General features: G+C 60.7%; 2 protein-coding genes across 5 annotated transcripts; one reads left to right on the top strand and one right to left on the bottom strand.

The window, feature by feature from the left end:
* Window positions 1–726: 726 nt before the first annotated feature.
* Borcs5 (BLOC-1 related complex subunit 5) lies at window positions 727–5,995 on the bottom strand. Of its 2 annotated transcripts, none has more exons than XM_090324530.1 (4): window positions 5,841–5,995; window positions 3,914–4,096; window positions 1,573–1,730; window positions 727–964 (listed from the first exon to the last, which is right to left on the bottom strand). In XM_090324530.1, the coding sequence occupies exons 1-4, from the start codon at window positions 5,893–5,895 to the stop codon at window positions 743–745; spliced, it is 618 nt and encodes a 205-aa protein (XP_090180656.1). In that variant the 5' UTR covers window positions 5,896–5,995; the 3' UTR covers window positions 727–742. The 2 variants fall into 2 exon arrangements, with proteins under 2 accessions (XP_090180656.1, XP_090180657.1); XM_090324531.1 differs by having other exon boundaries at window positions 3,914–4,054.
* Window positions 5,996–8,277: 2,282 nt separating this feature from the next.
* On the top strand, window positions 8,278–14,198 carry Mansc1 (MANSC domain containing 1). 3 transcript variants are annotated; one of them, XM_090324423.1, is made up of 5 exons: window positions 8,278–8,370; window positions 8,638–8,764; window positions 10,434–10,750; window positions 11,602–11,745; window positions 12,446–14,198. In XM_090324423.1, exons 3-5 carry the CDS (start codon window positions 10,528–10,530, stop codon window positions 13,249–13,251), a joined length of 1,173 nt encoding a protein of 390 aa, XP_090180549.1. In that variant the 5' UTR covers window positions 8,278–8,370; window positions 8,638–8,764; window positions 10,434–10,527; the 3' UTR covers window positions 13,252–14,198. The 3 variants fall into 3 exon arrangements, with proteins under 3 accessions (XP_090180549.1, XP_090180547.1, XP_090180548.1); XM_090324421.1 differs by having other exon boundaries at window positions 8,638–8,875; XM_090324422.1 differs by lacking the exon at window positions 8,638–8,764.
* The last annotated feature ends 2,249 nt before the right edge of the window (window positions 14,199–16,447 follow it).

The following is a 16,447-nucleotide window of genomic DNA, read 5'->3' as shown; positions in this document are numbered from 1 at the left end:
GGGCCCAGCGACTACAAGTTCTCAAAACTTACTCAATCCTCACGTACTCTGCGGAGGGTCCTGGGAAGTCTGGCTTCCAGGGAACAAGCCACGAGGTGCCCACAGTCAGCCATTTCTGTATGCCACCGCTCCTTTTATTGACTTGTTTTAAAATAAAACACATTTCTACAAAAACCCACCGTGAGGGTCAGAAGAAGCAAGCATCACTAGGCTAAACTAGGCGTGGTTGGGTCTGAGGCGGGAGTGTCAGAAGGTCGCTCTGACGCCTGGTCCGAGGCTCGGTCCTGCATGAGGGTGGCGGGGAAGGGGGGGAGGACTGGGGCCCCAGCGGCAGAGCCCCCTGGGCCACAGCAGGGGATCCCGGCAGAGGCCACGGCTGCAGTGTCCACAGGACACGTCCAGTGACGTGAGACCTGTCCATTCCCAGCCAGACACGTGGGTCCTGGGGACCCGGGGTGCCTCTCGCGGGATCTAGGGATGGGGGCCCGGGGTTGTGAGGGGCCCCTCGCAGGTTTCTCCTGTCGGCTCCTTCCACACGTCCCTTTCTGTCACTACACAGTGCAGGTCTGGTTTTCTTTAAATGCCAAGTAAAAGCAACACTAAGCAGTTCTTCCAAGATCTCCCAGTTCCGACATCCCAACCCCAGCGGGGCCAAAGGGCCTGGGTACAGCGCATGCGGGGAGGGGGCCGCCCGGCGCCCACCGCCTGGTCCACCAGCGAGGCCGGGGCGGGCGGGGCCGCTCTAGAGGCGGCCCGGCTGCATGCTGAAGGGCTCCAGCCGCTCGCTCTCGGGCAGCAGGCTGTTGAGCCGCTCCAGGAGCGGCAGGGTCTGGTCGATGCCCAGCTGTACCCGCCGCAGGATGGCCGACATCTCCTGCACCTTCTGGATCTGCTCGGCGTACCTGGCGTAACGCTTCTGGCGCTCCTGCATGGAGCTGAACACGACGCCCACCGACAGGTCCATCTGCAGGGGTAAGGGACAGAGCACCTCCCTACTGCACAGCCACGGCAGCTGCCACCCCTGCAGCCCGCGCCCCGGCGGGCGGAGCCCCACCCCGGCCGGCGATCGTCTCAGCTCCTTTGAAGGCTGCGCTCTGCTCTCGCCTTGCTGAGGAGCACAAACGTGCCTTTCCAGCAGGCAGGGAACCAAGTGGACTGGGCCCTCGTCCAGGGTGGCGGGTCCTGGCAGGACAGCGCTGGGAGCAGGCCGAGGAAACCGCGGTTTACCTTCTCACCAGGCAGGCCACAACGAGCCCAGCCACGAACCAGCCGTGTTTCCCGCCGTTACGGACCCAAATCCTGCCACCCCCGGGACCACAATCAGCCACATCTCCTGCTGCCGTGGGATCTGCTGGACTTCCCGCCACAAACAAGAAGGCCGTGTGTGCCAAGGCGGGACTCGATCGGCCTGCCATGCAGAGACGGAGCGGGAGACAGCCAGGGAGCGTTTCCTGCCCCAGGGCTGGCTGGAGTGGGCTCGGGGGCCTGGGTCAGGGAACACGGCGGTGCCGGCTCGGACACACCATCTCGAGGTGGCCCGCGGCGTGGGGACCGCGGCGTGGGAGGCCTTACCTCCTTGATTCGCTTGACCAGGGCGTTCTGATCGAAGGCCACGGCCTCTGCGCACTGGTGCAGGTGGTCCTGGTAGCGCAGGCACAGCTGCAGCACCTGCTGCGGGTCCAGTTTCTCCAGCCTGGCGTTGGTCGGGGAGGTCTGGCCGCTCAGGAGCCCTGCACGTGGTGACAGTAGGTGGGGGTGACGGCTCACAGCTACGCTCGGGCCAGCCTGCCACGCAGCGAATGCAGGCTGGGCCTGGCCACACCCTGAACCAGCTCGCAGCACCCATCTCCACAGGCCCCCAGCTCGCAGCACCCTCTGAACCAGCTCCTCTGCCGTCCTCGCCACCTTGGGAACACGGTAACTGGGGCCCTGGCTGGGAACCTGGTGGGTTTAGATCCTGTGGGTGGTCATGGGACGTGGAAGCAGACACGAGAGGCACCTGTGGGGCTGCCTTGGTGATGTGTCTCCCCTCCTTCACCCCTGCATCACCCACCCTGCCCCGCCCTCGTCAGCTCGAGCTCACAGCCCTGGGCCTGGGGGTCTGAGCTCCAGGCTCTGGAGACTCATGAGGGGCGCGGCTGAGATCTGAGGATTGAGGTCTGAAGCCAGCCCTGGCAGGAAAGCCAGTGAGACTCTGATCTCCAGTGAGCCACTCAGAGCTGGGAGTGGTGGACCTCAAGCAGCGGTGCACCAGCCTTTAGCAGAGACCTCAAGGCCCTGAGCTCGAGCCCTGCAAACAGCCAAAGCCATACATTAAGGGCAGGGCAATGTTTCCCCCCGTGGCTCGTGCAGGCTGTGTGCGTTTCCCACCAGCTCCGGCTGACAGGACATCAGGACACGCAGAGCCTGTATTCCTGGCAGGAGGCCTCTGGGGCTCTACCTGACCCCCCACACCAGCCGCAGCTGCAGTTCCGCCAGCCAGGCTGCAGTCTGCTGACACCTAGTGGCAGAGGGGCCCCTCCTAAACACGGGGCTGGAGGGCTGGAGAGGGGGACATGCTAAAAGTTCCTACTTGACCTTGGAGGGGAGAATGACCTTGGGGAAAGGGGGTGTGAGCTCTCCGTCCAGCCCAGCTTGCCCACAGTTACCATTCACATAGTGTATGTGTGTCCCTCTGCGGTTTGAACTCAGGGTCTGGGAAAGACCCCTGAGCTCTTCTGCTCAAGGCCAGTGGTCAGTCCATCACCTGAACCACAGCTCCTTTTCTGGCTTTGGACTGTGACCCCCAGATCTCAGCCACCGGTAGTAGCTAGGATTACAGGCGTGAGCCACAAAACCTGGCTTTCTCATGGCTGTTTCTGGTCTTTCATTTTAGTGAAGTGTTTTGTTTGTGAAAAACACAAGTCCCTTTGACTTAAAAAAGAAAGACTATTGGAGCCAGATGCTGCTGGAGGCTCACAGCCGCAATCCTAGCTACTTAGGAGGCTGAGAAAAGTCTGTGGGATTCCCTCTCCAATGAACCAGCCGAGATCCAGACTGGAGGTGTGACCCAAGCGGTAGCAAGACAGCCATGCAAACGCCCCAGACCCCGAATCCAAGCTCCAACCCCGGCACATGCATGCACACTGGCCTCTGAAGCCCAAGTTATGCCTTGGGATGCTGATACAAAAGGCTTAGGCCCAAAGAATCTGCTTGCTCATTAACGATGCAAGCACTACCTCCACTGCAGACAGCAGTGCAGCCCTCACCTCTCAGCACACCCGGCCACACCCCTGCCACAGCAGTGCACCCCTCACCTCTCAGCACACCCGCCGCACCCCTGCCACGGCAGTGCACCCCTCACCTCTCAGCACACCCGCCGCACCCCTGCCACGGCAGTGCACCCCTCACCTCTCAGCACACCCGGCCACACCCCTGCCACGGCAGTGCACCCCTCACCTCTCAGCACACCCGGCCACACCCCTGCCACGGCAGTGCACCCCTCACCTCTCAGCACACCCGGCCACACCCCTGCCACGGCAGTGCACCCCTCACCTCTCAGCACACCCGCCGCACCCCTGCCACGGCAGTGCGGCCCTCACCTCTCAGCACACCCGGCCACACCCCTGCCACGGCAGTGCACCCCTCACCTCTCAGCACACCTGCTGCACCCCTGCCACGGCAGTGCGGCCCTCACCTCTCAGCACACCCGGCCACACCCCTGCCACGGCAGTGCGGCCCTCACCTCTCAGCACACCCGCCGCACCCCTGCCACGGCAGTGCGGCCCTCACCTCTCAGCACACCCGGCCACACCCCTGCCACGGCAGTGCACCCCTCACCTCTCAGCACACCTGCTGCACCCCTGCCACGGCAGTGCACCCCTCACCTCTCAGCACACCTGCTGCACCCCTGCCACGGCAGTGCGACCCTCACCTTTCAGGAGGGGCTGGAAGGCAGGGATCTCCTGCAGCTTGATAACATCTGGGTCACTGCTGACGTCCCGTGAGGCCTGAGAGCCCTGAGCCACCACCACGATGTCCCCCATCTTGGCTCTGTGCTTGGCAGGAGGAGTGGCTGAAAAGGAAGTCACACAGCTCCGGGGGGCTTGCGGCGGCCCTGGCGCCACACACCACCAAGCTGCTTCTAAGAGCCGTAGAGGAATGCGCCTCCACCTAACACAGCGCGCGCTGAGGACGGGCACGAGACTGCATGGGAGCAGGACCACGAACCTCGAAGGGGACCTGCCTCGGGTGCGGTCCCCGAGCCCTGCACTGGACCTGGCTGGCCTCCACTGGGCTGCTAATGGCTGCTGCCCATTGTGGACCTCAGAAACAGGGCCTTCACCTACGGCCCAGCCCAGGGCTTTCCCTAGGGCTGGGATGTCTTCACCCGGGCGGGGGGGCGAGGGTCTGAAGCCTCGGTGTCCCCTGCAGGCCTCCAGCGACCTCCAGCGCTTTCCTGACTCTGTACACCGTTACCTCAGGTAAAACACAGCCAAATGTCAGACCCTCGCTTCTGAACCCGTATAACAGAGACTTAAGTCAGGGTGAGCTGGGATCAAAGGAGAACTTGAAACACGATCTGCCCGGACTATAAAACGTGCCCGTGCTGTCTGAGATGTTTTAATGGTACAGTGTCCTCACATTTGGTCCTGTCACCCCCAGCCCCTAGAACAATTGCTGTCAGGTACAATGGGTTTCCCGGTGGCTGTGGCCGACCGGGGGGCGGCCGGCAAGCCCTCCTGACAGCCAAGTTTGGTTTCTTGGTCAATGTGGCTGGACAGGAGAAACTCAAACCACAAAGGGGTCCCTACACCACGTCACTCTCCAAATGCACCGAGTGGGCATGGATGAACCTGTGAAGTCACCCTGGAGGCTGGGATGCATTGTTCCCGGGCCCCTGCGGGTCACGTCTGGGGGGGGGGCTGATCAGTCTTCTGAAGCTGTTTTCAGAAAAAAAACCAAGTGTGCGGGAGCGGGGCCTGGCATGCGCGAGGACCCGGGATCCATCCTCGGTGCCACAGACACAGAAACACAAGGCCAGGAGCGGTGCGGAGGCTCAAGAGGTAGCGCTCCAGCCCTGAGGAGGCCAAGGAAGCGCTCAGGACCGGGAGAATGAATGAATGAATGAGTGAATGAATGAATGAGTGAATGAACGATTGAGTGAATGAATGAGTGAGTGAATGAATGAATGAGTGAATGAACGATTGAGTGAATGAATGAGTGAATAAATGAGTGAATGAGTGAATGAATGAATGAACGAGTGAATGAGTAAGTGAATGAACGAATGAGTGAATGAATGAATGAGTGAGTGAATGAATGAATGAGTGAATGAGTGAGTGAATGAAAGTCCTGCTCGGCTGCCTCCTCCTCTTTCTGGACAGCGCTGGAGCATCCCACGCCAGAGGTCACTCCACAGTGTAAGGTAATTTTCCGGGGTGGGGGGGCTGGGGGGGCGGGGGGCGGGGCGGGGGCTTCCCACCCCCTCTCAGCTTCCGCGGTCTTAATCCGGGCCCAAGCTGGGCGCCCAGCGGCTTTAAAACACAGCGTCCGGCCTGCCAGGGGGCGGAGGCCGGCCCGGCCCGGAACCCCCGCTCCGCCCCGGGACCCCCGCCGCCCCCCGCCCCGCCCCGCCCGCCGCCCCGGGACCCCCGCTCCGCCCCGGGACCCCCGCCGCCCCGGGACCTCGGCTCCGCCCCGCCCGCCGCCCCGGGACCCCCGCTCCGCCCCGGGACCCCCGCCGCCCCGGGACCTCGGCCCCGCCCCGCCCGCCGCCCCGGGACCCCCGCCCGCCGCCCCCCGCCGCCCCGGGACCCCCGCCCCGCCCGCCCCGCCCCGCGGGCGCCCCGGCCGCCGCCCACCTGAGCTGGGGTCCCCGGGCCGGCCCTCGGCCTCGGCGCTCTGCTCGCTGCCCATGGCTCCGGCGGCCCGGGCCGGGGCTGGGCGGCGCGAGGCCCCGAGCGGGGAGCGGGGACAACCCGGGCGGCGGACGGCGTCGGCGCCGCTCCCACTCCCGGCCCCGCTCCCACTCCCGGCCCCGACGCGGAGCGCCGCTTCCGGGACTCGGGCTTCAGTTCCGGGTCGGGAGGCCACGACCCCGGGAGGAGGGGCGGGGAGACGCGCCCGGGAGCTGCGGCCACGCCCCCTTAAAGGGCCAGAGCCCTGGACGCCTGAACCGCCCACCTCCCCCGTAAGCACCGCCCATCGGCTCTGGCCACGCCCGCCCAGAGCACCACCCACGGGCGGCAGCCACGCCCACCCACGAGGCGCCGCCTGTATCCATTGGCCCTGCCCACAGCTTGTAAGCGCCGCCCGCCCATGTGAACACGCCCACACTTGCCTGTAAGCACCGCCCATCCGTCGTGGCCACCCCCATATTCCTGCATCAGCACCGCCCAGCCACGATCACCACACCCACTCGCCTGTAAGCACCGCCCCGGTACAGGCCACGGCCACGCCCCCACACCACCTTCACGGCCCGCCCAGCCACGGCGGCCACGCCCACGCCCCGGGGAGCACCGCCCACCGGCTTGGCCACGCCCCCACGCCACCTTCACGACCCGCCCATCCATGACGGCCACACCCACTCGCCTGTAGGTACCGCCCATCGGCTATGGCCACGCCCACACACCACCTTCACGGCCCGCCCAGCCACGGCGGCCACGCCCACTCCCCGGGAAGCACCGCCCACCGGCTTGGCCACGCCCACACACCACCTTCGCGTTCTGCCCATCCATGATGGCCACGCCCACTCGCCTGTAAGCACCGCCCCGGTACAGGCTATGGCCACGCCCACACACCACCTTCGCGGCCCGCCCGTCCATGATGGCCACGCCCATGCTCCGGAGCGCCGCCCACCGCTTGGCCACGCCCACGCGCTCCTGCCCCTCCCTTCACGACTCCCCCCGCGGTGCTCTGTCCCCCATTCGCGGTGGAGGAGCCCAGGGGACGCTGACGCCCGCGGGCGCGCCCTGCCCCGGCCAGTGTTTGTGCCCCTCGCTGTACCCATCCCTGCGCTGACCAGGCCTCCAGGCCGGCCCCGCGCGTGTTCAAGGACCGCCAACTCCAGGAGGTGACGCCGTGGCTCAGTAAGTGACAGAGTGCCCGCCAGGGGCGAAAAGCTAAGAAATGGTACCCAGGCCCCGAGTTCCAGCCCCAGGACCACCACACGCACACACACGTGCACACACACTCACACACACGCACACACGCGCATGCACACTCACACACACGCGCACACACGTGCACACACGCATGCACACACGCACACACACACGCATGCACACTCACAAATTGCCAACTGCAGGCCAACCTTGTATGCATAAAATCCCAGCCCCTGGGGCAGTCGAGGTAGGATGAGAGCAAAGTCTGAGGCCTTCAAAAGCAAGAAACCCTAGGGGAAACAAGCTAAAGCAAAACCAGCCCAGACAGGCTCACGCCAGACAGAGCCTGGCTGGCAAGCAGGAGGCCCTGAGTTCAAGTCCCCGTGCCACAAATAAAGGAGAAGAGAGCTATTGCTTGAGCACTGTCAATCCTGATGGTGGTACCCAGGGGTCATGCTTCTGGAGCTTCTGACCAGGGCATGAGGGGCGTCTCTGGTGACCCCTATGTGTGGGCAGAGCATGGGCTGCTCTCTGGTTCCTTGCAGGCCAGGATCTGCCAGGAAGTATTTCTGGGCTCAGCAGCTCCGGTTTCAGCAGCTCTAGTTTTGCATCAACTCTGGGGTTGCAATAGCTCTGGGATGCAACAGCTAGAGTTGCAGCAGCTTTGGGGATGCAGCAACTCTGGGGATATAGCAGCTCTGGGGATGCAGCAGCTCCAGTTGCAGCAGCTCTGAGGTTGCAGCAGCTCTGGGGATGCAGCAGCTCCAAGGTTGCAACAGCTCTGAGGTTGCAGCAGCTCTGGGGTGGCAGCAGCTCTAATTTTGCAGCAGTTCCGGTGGCAGCAGCTCTGAGGTTGCAGCAGCTCTGGGGATGCAGCAGCTCCGGTTGCAGCAGTTCTGGATTGAAGTAGCTCTGGGGATGCAGCAGCTCTGGGGTTGCAGCAGCTCTGGGGTTGCAGCAGCTCCGGGGATGCAGCAGCTCTGGGGATTCAGCAGCTCTGGGGATGCAGCAGATCTGAGGTTGCAGCAGCTCTGGGGTTGCAGCAGCTCTAGTTTTGCAGCAGTTCCGGTGGCAGCAGCTCTGGAGTTGCAGCAGCTCCGGGAATGCAGCAGCTCCGGTTGCAGGGCGGGACCTGCAGGACACGGCTGGACGTGCTGTCCCCACAGCAAACTTTCCGCCCTGGGCGGAAGCAGGAACTGGCCGAGGAGCCAGAGCTGCTGAGAGCAAATCCGGGCGCTCTCTGGGCCCACGGACCCGATCCGCAGAGGGGACCCGGGTCTTCCTCCAGGTATGGGGCCTGCGCCCCCACTCCGCGCCCAGGGGCCGCCCCGCGCCCCCTCCTCCCCTCTCCCCGCACCCACCCGGCCCTGGCAAGCAGGCGCTGACCCTGATGATCAAATCATCCCCAAGCCCTGGTCGGGAGGGCGGAGGAGGAGCCGGGAGAGGGGCCCAGGGCCTGGCAGGTGCCTCTGGGCAGGGTGGGTAATAAATGGTTGTCTCCAATCAGCCACAGAAGGCGCAAAAGTGCTTCTTCCTATGTCTTTCCTGACCCCAGTGGCAGAAAGAAGTATTGATGCCTTGACTTGTAAGAGGCGCCCTGTGGCTCACACCTGCCAGCCCGGCTCCTCAGGAGGCTGAGATCTGAGGATCGCAGTTCAAAGCCAGCCCAGGCAGGAAAGCTTGTGAGACCCTGATCTCCAGTGAACCACGAACACATGCTGGAAGGGGAGTTGTGGCTCAAGTGGTAGAGCGCCAGCCAGCCTGGAGGGAGAAAGCTCAGGGACAGCGCCCAGGTTCTGAGTTCAAGCGAAATAAGATAGAGAGAGAGAGAGAGAGAGAGAGAGAGAGAGAGAGAGAGAGAGAGAGAGAGAGAGAGAGAGGCAGATGGATGGATGGATGGATGGATGGATGGATAGATATGGATAGAGACAGATGGATGGATGGATGGATAGAAATGGATATAGAGAGATGGGTGGATGGATAGATAATAGATATGGATAGAGGGATGGATGGATGGATGGATGGATATGGATAGAGAGATGGGTGGATGGATAGATAATAGATAAGGATAGAGGGATGGATGGATGGATATGGATATGGATATAGAGAGATGGGTGGGTGGATAGATAATAGATATGGATAGAGGGATGGATGGATGGATATGGATATGGATATAGAGAGATGGGTGGGTGGATAGATAATAGATATGGATAGAGGGATGGATGGGTGGATGGATGGATGGATGGATATGGATAGAGAGATGGGTGGATGGATAGATAATAGATATGGATAGAGAGATGGATGGATGGATGGATGGATATGGATATGGATATAGAGAGATGGGTGGGTGGATAGATAATAGATATGGATAGAGGGATGGATGGATGGATGGATGGATATGGATATGGATATAGAGAGATGGGTGGGTGGATAGATAATAGATATGGATAGATGCCTGGGCCAACCGGCAGCAAACCAGGGTTCGCAGATTGGGGTTCCTGAAATCGGGGACAAGGACTAGGAAGAAAAAGAAGAGAGACAGACACACCGGGTCCGGGATGTCCGCAGTCCAGGCAAAGACTGCCGAGACTGCCGCGTTTATTTTCCACTCCCACTTCTTCCCTCCTCCTCTCCCAGGGAACCTCCAGGTGTTACATTCATATGGTAATTCTCAGGTCATTTACATAGAATAGGGCCAGAAAGCAATAAGACAATATAGCCATCGTCTGATGCAAGTCAAGGTACAGTTTGATTCCACTCTGGCTCCCAACAGATAGAGGGATGGATGGATGGATGGATGGATGGATGGATAGAAATGGATATAGAGAGATGGGTGGATGGATAGATAATAGATACGGATAGAGAGATGGATGGATGGATGGATGGATGGGTGGATGGATGGATGGATATGGATATGGATATAGAGAGATGGGTGGATGGATAGATAATAGATATGGATAGAGGGATGGATGGATGGATATGGATATAGAGAGATGGGTGGATGGATAGATAATAGATATGGATAGAGGGATGGATGGGTGGATGGATGGATATGGATATAGAGAGATGGGTGGATGGATAGATAATAGATATGGATAGAGGGATGGATGGGTGGATGGATGGATATGGATATAGAGAGATGGGTGGATGGATAGATAATAGATATGGATAGAGGGATGGATGGGTGGATGGATGGATGGATGGATGGGTGGATGGATGCATATGGATAGAGAGATGGGTGGATGGATAGATAATAGATATGGATAGAGGGATGGATGGGTGGATGGAGAGAGAGAGATGGATGGATACTAAAGAGACAGAACTCAGGATGGCTTTCTGTTCCTGCTCTAGAGGTTTCATCATCTGTGCAAACTTCTCCAGGCCAGCTGAGCCTGCGGAGGCGTCGCCCTGACCTCCGAGGGCCCAGAGGACCCTAAAGGCCACCATGCTTCTCGGGGAAGTCTGCAGCTGGACGTTCGTCCTGGTGACCCTCGGTCTTCCGACCCCCAGGCTGGCGGCTGGCCAGAAGTGCCCGTCCCAGAGCCTGGAAGATGTGGTGGTTGACATCCAGTCCTCGCTGGCCAGAGGCATCCGGGGCAGCGAGCCCACGTACGCCCTGTCTGAGGACGCCTGCCTCCACAGCTGCTGCTCAACAAGAAGCATTGCAGGTTGGGGAGTCACAAGGCGCCCTGTGTCCTCGGGTGCCGAGGGGCGGGAAGGGGGGAGACCGGAGGGCAGTGAGGGAGCCGGGCCCCACAGCCACTGGGGGGCTGAGACCCGAGGATCAGCCATGCGTTGAGCTAGCCCTGGGGAAGGGAAGGCCCCGAGACGCTTTTCTCCAGTGAACCACTGCAGAGCTGAAAGTGGAGCTGTGGCTCAAGGGGCAGAGCACCGGCCTTGGCAAAAGAAGCTCAGAGACAGGGCCCAGGCTTGAGTTCAAGCCCCAGGACTGGCACAGAAGCAAACAAACACAAATTCCTTCCAGGGGCTGGGAGTGTGGCCTAGTGGTAGAGCGCTTGCCTAGCATGCACGAAGACCGGGGTTTGATTCCTCGGTACCACATACATAGAAAAAAGCCAGAAGTGGTGCTGAGGCTCAAGGGGTAGAGCTCTAGCCTTGAGAAAGTCCAAGGACAGTGCTCAGGCCCTGAGTTCAAGGCCCACCACTGGCATTGGTGGCTCATTCCTATATCTACGCAGAAGCCTGAGACATAGGGATCCAGGTTTGAAGACAACCTGAGGCAGATAAATCCCAGAGACCCTAGCAAAAAGCTAGCAAAGCGTGTTGTGTAAGTGGTAGAATGCCTGCCAAGCCAGAGCGCTACTCCTTGAGTTCAGGCCCAGAGCCGCCATGCAGCCACGCGTGCGCACTCACGTTCACTCACTTGGCCAAAGGTTTTCTGAGCTCAGGTGTCTTTTAAAATTGCTTTGCACCAGTAAGGGAAGGAGAAGGGAAGGCCTGAGAGGTCAGCTGACCCCTCCTGACTCAGCCGTCACCCTTGTCAAACTCTCCCTTGCAGGGGACAAAGCGTGCAATCTGATGATTTTCGATGCTCGAAAAGCAGCGGGACAGCCCAACTGTTACCTGTTCTTCTGCCCGGGGGAGGCGTCCTGTCCCCTCAAGCCAGCACCCGCGGGACTCCGCACCCACAGAGTCAGCCCAGGTACGGCTCACCTGTGCTCTCCGTTCTTGTGATCGGAATTCTTCACGGACCTGGGGTCCGCGAGGGAGTACGTCCTGAAGACTCCTTACGTAAGAGGAAACAGGCATCGCACAAACTGAATTTCCTTCCTTCTCTCCTTTATTTCTTCCTTCCTTCCTTCCCTCCCTCTCCCTCCCCATCCATCTTTTCTTCCTTCCTTCCTTTTCCTTCCTTGAACTCAGGGCCTGGGCGCTGTCCCTGAGTTTTTTTGCTCAAGGCTAACGTTGAGCAAAACCACTCTGAACCACAGCACCATTTCTGGTTTTCTGGTGGCTCCTTGGAGATAAGAGCCTCATGGACTTTCCTGCCCAGGCTGGCTTTGAACCGTGGTCCTCAGATCTCAGCCTCCTGAGCAGCTGGGATGACAGATGTGAGCCACCGGAGCCCGGCTTATGATACATTCTTTTACTTGCAGGCCTGGGGTTTGAACTCCAGGCCTTGTGCGTATGAAGCCGGCCCTCGACCGTGTGAGCCGCACCTCCAGCTTTTTACCTCACATCTGTCACGACACGCAGTGATTCTCTTCTTGCTGGCCTGGGCTTTTACTGTCAAGTGGAAACACTCGTGGATTCCCCAGGCCTTATTGTCGGGATGGGCCGCGCCGTCCGCGCCCAGCCCAGTCCTATTCCAGCCACGTGCAATTCTCGGTTTCTTTTTTCAGACGGTGGGACGTTGGCAGGCACTGCTATTTCACATCAAGACCTGGCAGCAAATGATGGCCCGCCTGGCGGGGCCTCAGTCACCCCGTCTCCCCCGAAGCCCACCCCGCGCAGAGCGGTGTCTTCTCAGGTGCCTGGAGCCTGGGGGGCCTCCCAGCTGCTCCCCCGGAGCACGCTGGCACCCCAGGGCCACTCTCAGCCTGTCCCGCTGTCATTGGTCCCAGCAACCGCTCACACAGCCCTCATGCGCCCTGGACCAGCCACTCATAGCCCGCCTGCAGCCCCCGACCCGGTCACCTCCCCGCATGAGGGCTCTGCCCCCCCATCCGGCATCCCCCGGCCCACCCCAGCCCCCGGGACCCCACAGATGCCCCCTGCACCCTCCCAGCCCCCCACAGCACCCATGTCTGCAGATCTGCCACACGTGGTGACTTCTGCAGTGGCGCCCAGCGTAGAGGCAGAGGGCTCCCAGGAAGCAGAGGCCCCCGGAGCCACGTCCAGGCCGACCGCGGGCACAGGGCACACACGGGGCCTTGCCACCATCTCCCTGTCTGCTGCTGCCGCCACAACCCTGGCCTGGGGGCCCGGGGAGGCCAGGGGGCCCGGGGAGGCCACGGGGCGCCCCTCTCCTCCGGGCAGGGATGGCCTCCGCTTTGAGAGGTGGCTGTTGCTGGGGACTCTGCTTGCCGGCGTCCTGCTCCTGGGTCTGGGCCTTGTCTTCCTGGGCAGGGCACTGCTCCAGGCCCTGCACACCAGGCCCTACTCCCGTCTCGACTACCTGATCAATGGCGTCTATGTGGGCATCTGAGGGAAGCCCCGGGATGCCTGCCGCAGAATACCTACCCACGGGTCCTCTCCTGAGGTGGAAGGCTGGAAAGAGGCCCAGCCTCCGTCCCTTCCCCTCCTCTCCTCGTCATCCTCTCCTTCCCCTCCCCTCCCCTCCTGTCTCCCTTCGTCAGGGTGACCTGTTCAGCCCCAGCCGAGGTCTACAGCCTTCCTCGCACCTGCACCCCACTGCTGTCGCTCTCTTTTTAATGATATCCTTTTTGAAGGAGAAAAGAAACCCAAGTAGGTCATTTGAGCGATCCGTCCCTAGTGAGCTGAGGTTAAGTCTGTGTGCAGTAGAGACATCTTCCAAATAAAGGCCTGGATAAGTCTCCTGACGCCCCCGGCGCTGTGGGGAGAGGGTGGAAGCGGGGTTCCCTTCAGCCAGCACGGGAAGGCTGGCAGCGGACGTGAGTCCACATCCCACCGCTGGTCCAGTTACCTTTCTACATCTGGGGGCGTCGTCCCCGAGCTTTTCCACTCAAGGCTGGTGCTCTGCCACTTGAGCCACAGCTCTGCTTCCTGACTTTTGCTAGCTGATCACAGACAGGAGTCTGGCCGCCGCTCCTGCCGGGGGGGGGTGGCTTCTACCCTGGGTCCTCAGGTCTCGGCCTCCTGATTAGCTGGGATGGCCGCCAGCTTTCAAGCGGGCACCTGTCCCAAGCTTACGCAAGGTGTAACGCTCACCAAGGTTATGTGGAAACTGAGAGCTGCACCTGATCCGCTGAGTCCAGTAACACAGAGGGAAACGTGAGAGGGGGTGGGCAGCTCGCCGAGATGGAAGGATGACCTTCCAGACAAGGTATGGGGGGCTGAGAGCCCACTGCACGCCAGTCTCCACCATTTGGTGAATCCCCTCTGGGGATGGATGGGAACGCTGTCCCTCTGGTGAGCAGCAGAGGGCGGCAGAGGCTGGCCAGTCAGGGGAGGCCGGCCAGTCAGGGGAGGCCGACCTCGCTTCCTCCCCCCGCCCCCCCATTCCTCCTTTTCCTTAGAGGGTGGGGAACTCAGGCTCCCCTGGTCCTTGAAGTTTTGGGGTTCAACTTTTAAAGCAGTATTAGAAGGGGGGCTTTCCTCCTGCAAGGATCCCACCCCCCCCCCCTTTCCATGCACCTTCCAGCTTAGCAGCCCCCGTGGGGCTCTCCCAAGCCTCCAGAGGCTGGATAAATAAAAACCTTGAGTGGATTTAATGGAGCCCCACGCTGGATGGGGCTGGGGTGGACGGGGCTGGGTCCGTCTTCAGAACCGGCCAGCACGTCGCAGGGCGGCCACATGGCTGTCACAGCTGGGACTCCAGGACTCCCAGACCGATGACCCCCCCCCCCCCCCCGCACACGCTCCACTGCAGCTGGCACTCAGCCTGTCCCGCCCCACGGCTTTTCCCGCAGAGGTGCAGGGCTCGTCCTCAGGGTGGCCGGGATGGCGGGGCGGGCACGGGGAGACCCAGCTCACCCCTGCCACCCCAGCTCCTCCTCGGGAGTCTCAGTTCTGAGGACCCAGGTTCCAGCCAGCCTGGGCAGGAACGTCCATGAGACTCTGATCTCCAGTGGGCCAGGCCCTGAGTTCAAGCCCCATGACTGACCAAGTTGAGAGAGAGGGAATCCAATGGTGACGTCCAACTCCTTTAACAATTATCTCACATTATTTAATCTGATATTATGATCGTTACTATTAAAGACATTGGCTTTATCTCGTGGCTTTACCTCTGTTCTCACTGGTTTTGTCTTACTTCTTTTGTTTTCTGTCAGGCTCTGTCTCTGAACCTGTTTATGCTCTACTGCTTGAGCCACAGCGCCACTTTCTGTTTCTAAGTGATGAACTGGCAATAAGAATCTCACCCGGGGGGCCGGGAGTGTGGCCTAGTGGTGGAGTGCTTGCCTAGCATGCACCAAGACCAGGGTTCGATTCCTCAGTACCACACACTGGGAAAAAAAAAAAAAAAAGAAGCTTTCCCGGACCTTCCTGGTCACCTCAGGAGCCTGGCGATGCCAACTCCTCTCCCGTCTCTGCGTGCCTGTCACTGGCCAACGGTGGCTGGAGTGCAGGCCTAATTACCGCCCCCCATCATGTCCTAATTACACTGTTGGAGAGGATCAAGGAAATCCAGCTTCCATAGCGGAAAGACCGGTCCAGCCTGGCATCCCCCCGCCCCCCCCCCCTCCGTCCGCACGGTCAGTCACCACGCCAGGTTCATCTGAACTCCGTGCACAGTCCCAGCGCTCTGGGGGCTGTGGAAAGAAACCCGAGCACAGCCAGACAGAGTTCAGAGTGGGGGAGGTCGGTGGTGAGGCAGGCCTGCCCTGTCCTCATTGCCCTCAGCCAGGCAGGCCCCGGGCCCCCTCCCCCTCTGCCGGCCCTGCTGACTGACAGACAGAGGAGACAGACCCATGGACAGGAAATCAGACAGGATAATGTAAAAACAGAATTAGAAAAACAGAACAAAACTAGGGTTACAGCAAATGTGTAAATTTGTAAGTGTGCAGGCGGGGAAGAACTGGTAGACAAGAAGACTTCAGAAACAAGACAGAGGAACCCAGACGACAACTGAGCACAACTAGAGGAATAGCCAGGGATGGGTGCTAGTGTGGGGGGTCGGGGTCTGGAGGATGGGGAGGATGGGTGCTAGTGGGGGGGGTGGGCCCTGGGTCTGGAGGACGGGGAGGATGGGGCAGGGTCTGGGCGCAGGGCTCTGCACTTGCAGGGCATCTGCATGTTCATTTTCTAGGCAGGCCAGTGTTCTGCTTGGGCCCCTGGTTATTGTTCAGTCTCCCTTCTTACTCAGGGCCTGCCCGTGTCTCCTGTGTGGGTGGGATTACAGGGGCATCAAGTGCGGCTGCACACAGCCAGGGAGAGCCAGCCAGCCCTTTCCACCCACCCCTGCCTCCCGGACAGGCATGGCCATTCTCTGATTAACTGCTACCAATCTTGTTCTCTTTAAATCCTTCCCAGTCAACTTCAGCAACAATCTGAAAGAGCAAGGGGGCTGGGTTGTGAGGATCACAGTTCAAAGTCAGCCTGGGCAGGAGAGCCCATGAGACTCTGATCTCCAATGAACCTCCAGAAAACCAGACGTGGAGCTGTGGCTCAAGTGGTAGAGCGCCAGCCTTGAGCTGAAAGAGCTCAGGGATGGTGCCCAGGCTGTTCAAACCCCACGACCACCAAAACAACCATCACCGCCA

This window comes from Megascapheus bottae, chromosome 35, assembly GCF_031878675.1.
Source record: "Megascapheus bottae isolate mThoBot1 chromosome 35, mThoBot2.hap1, whole genome shotgun sequence".
Taxonomy (NCBI): domain Eukaryota; kingdom Metazoa; phylum Chordata; class Mammalia; order Rodentia; family Geomyidae; genus Megascapheus; species Megascapheus bottae.
This window is presented reverse-complemented; position numbering and strand designations above follow the sequence as displayed.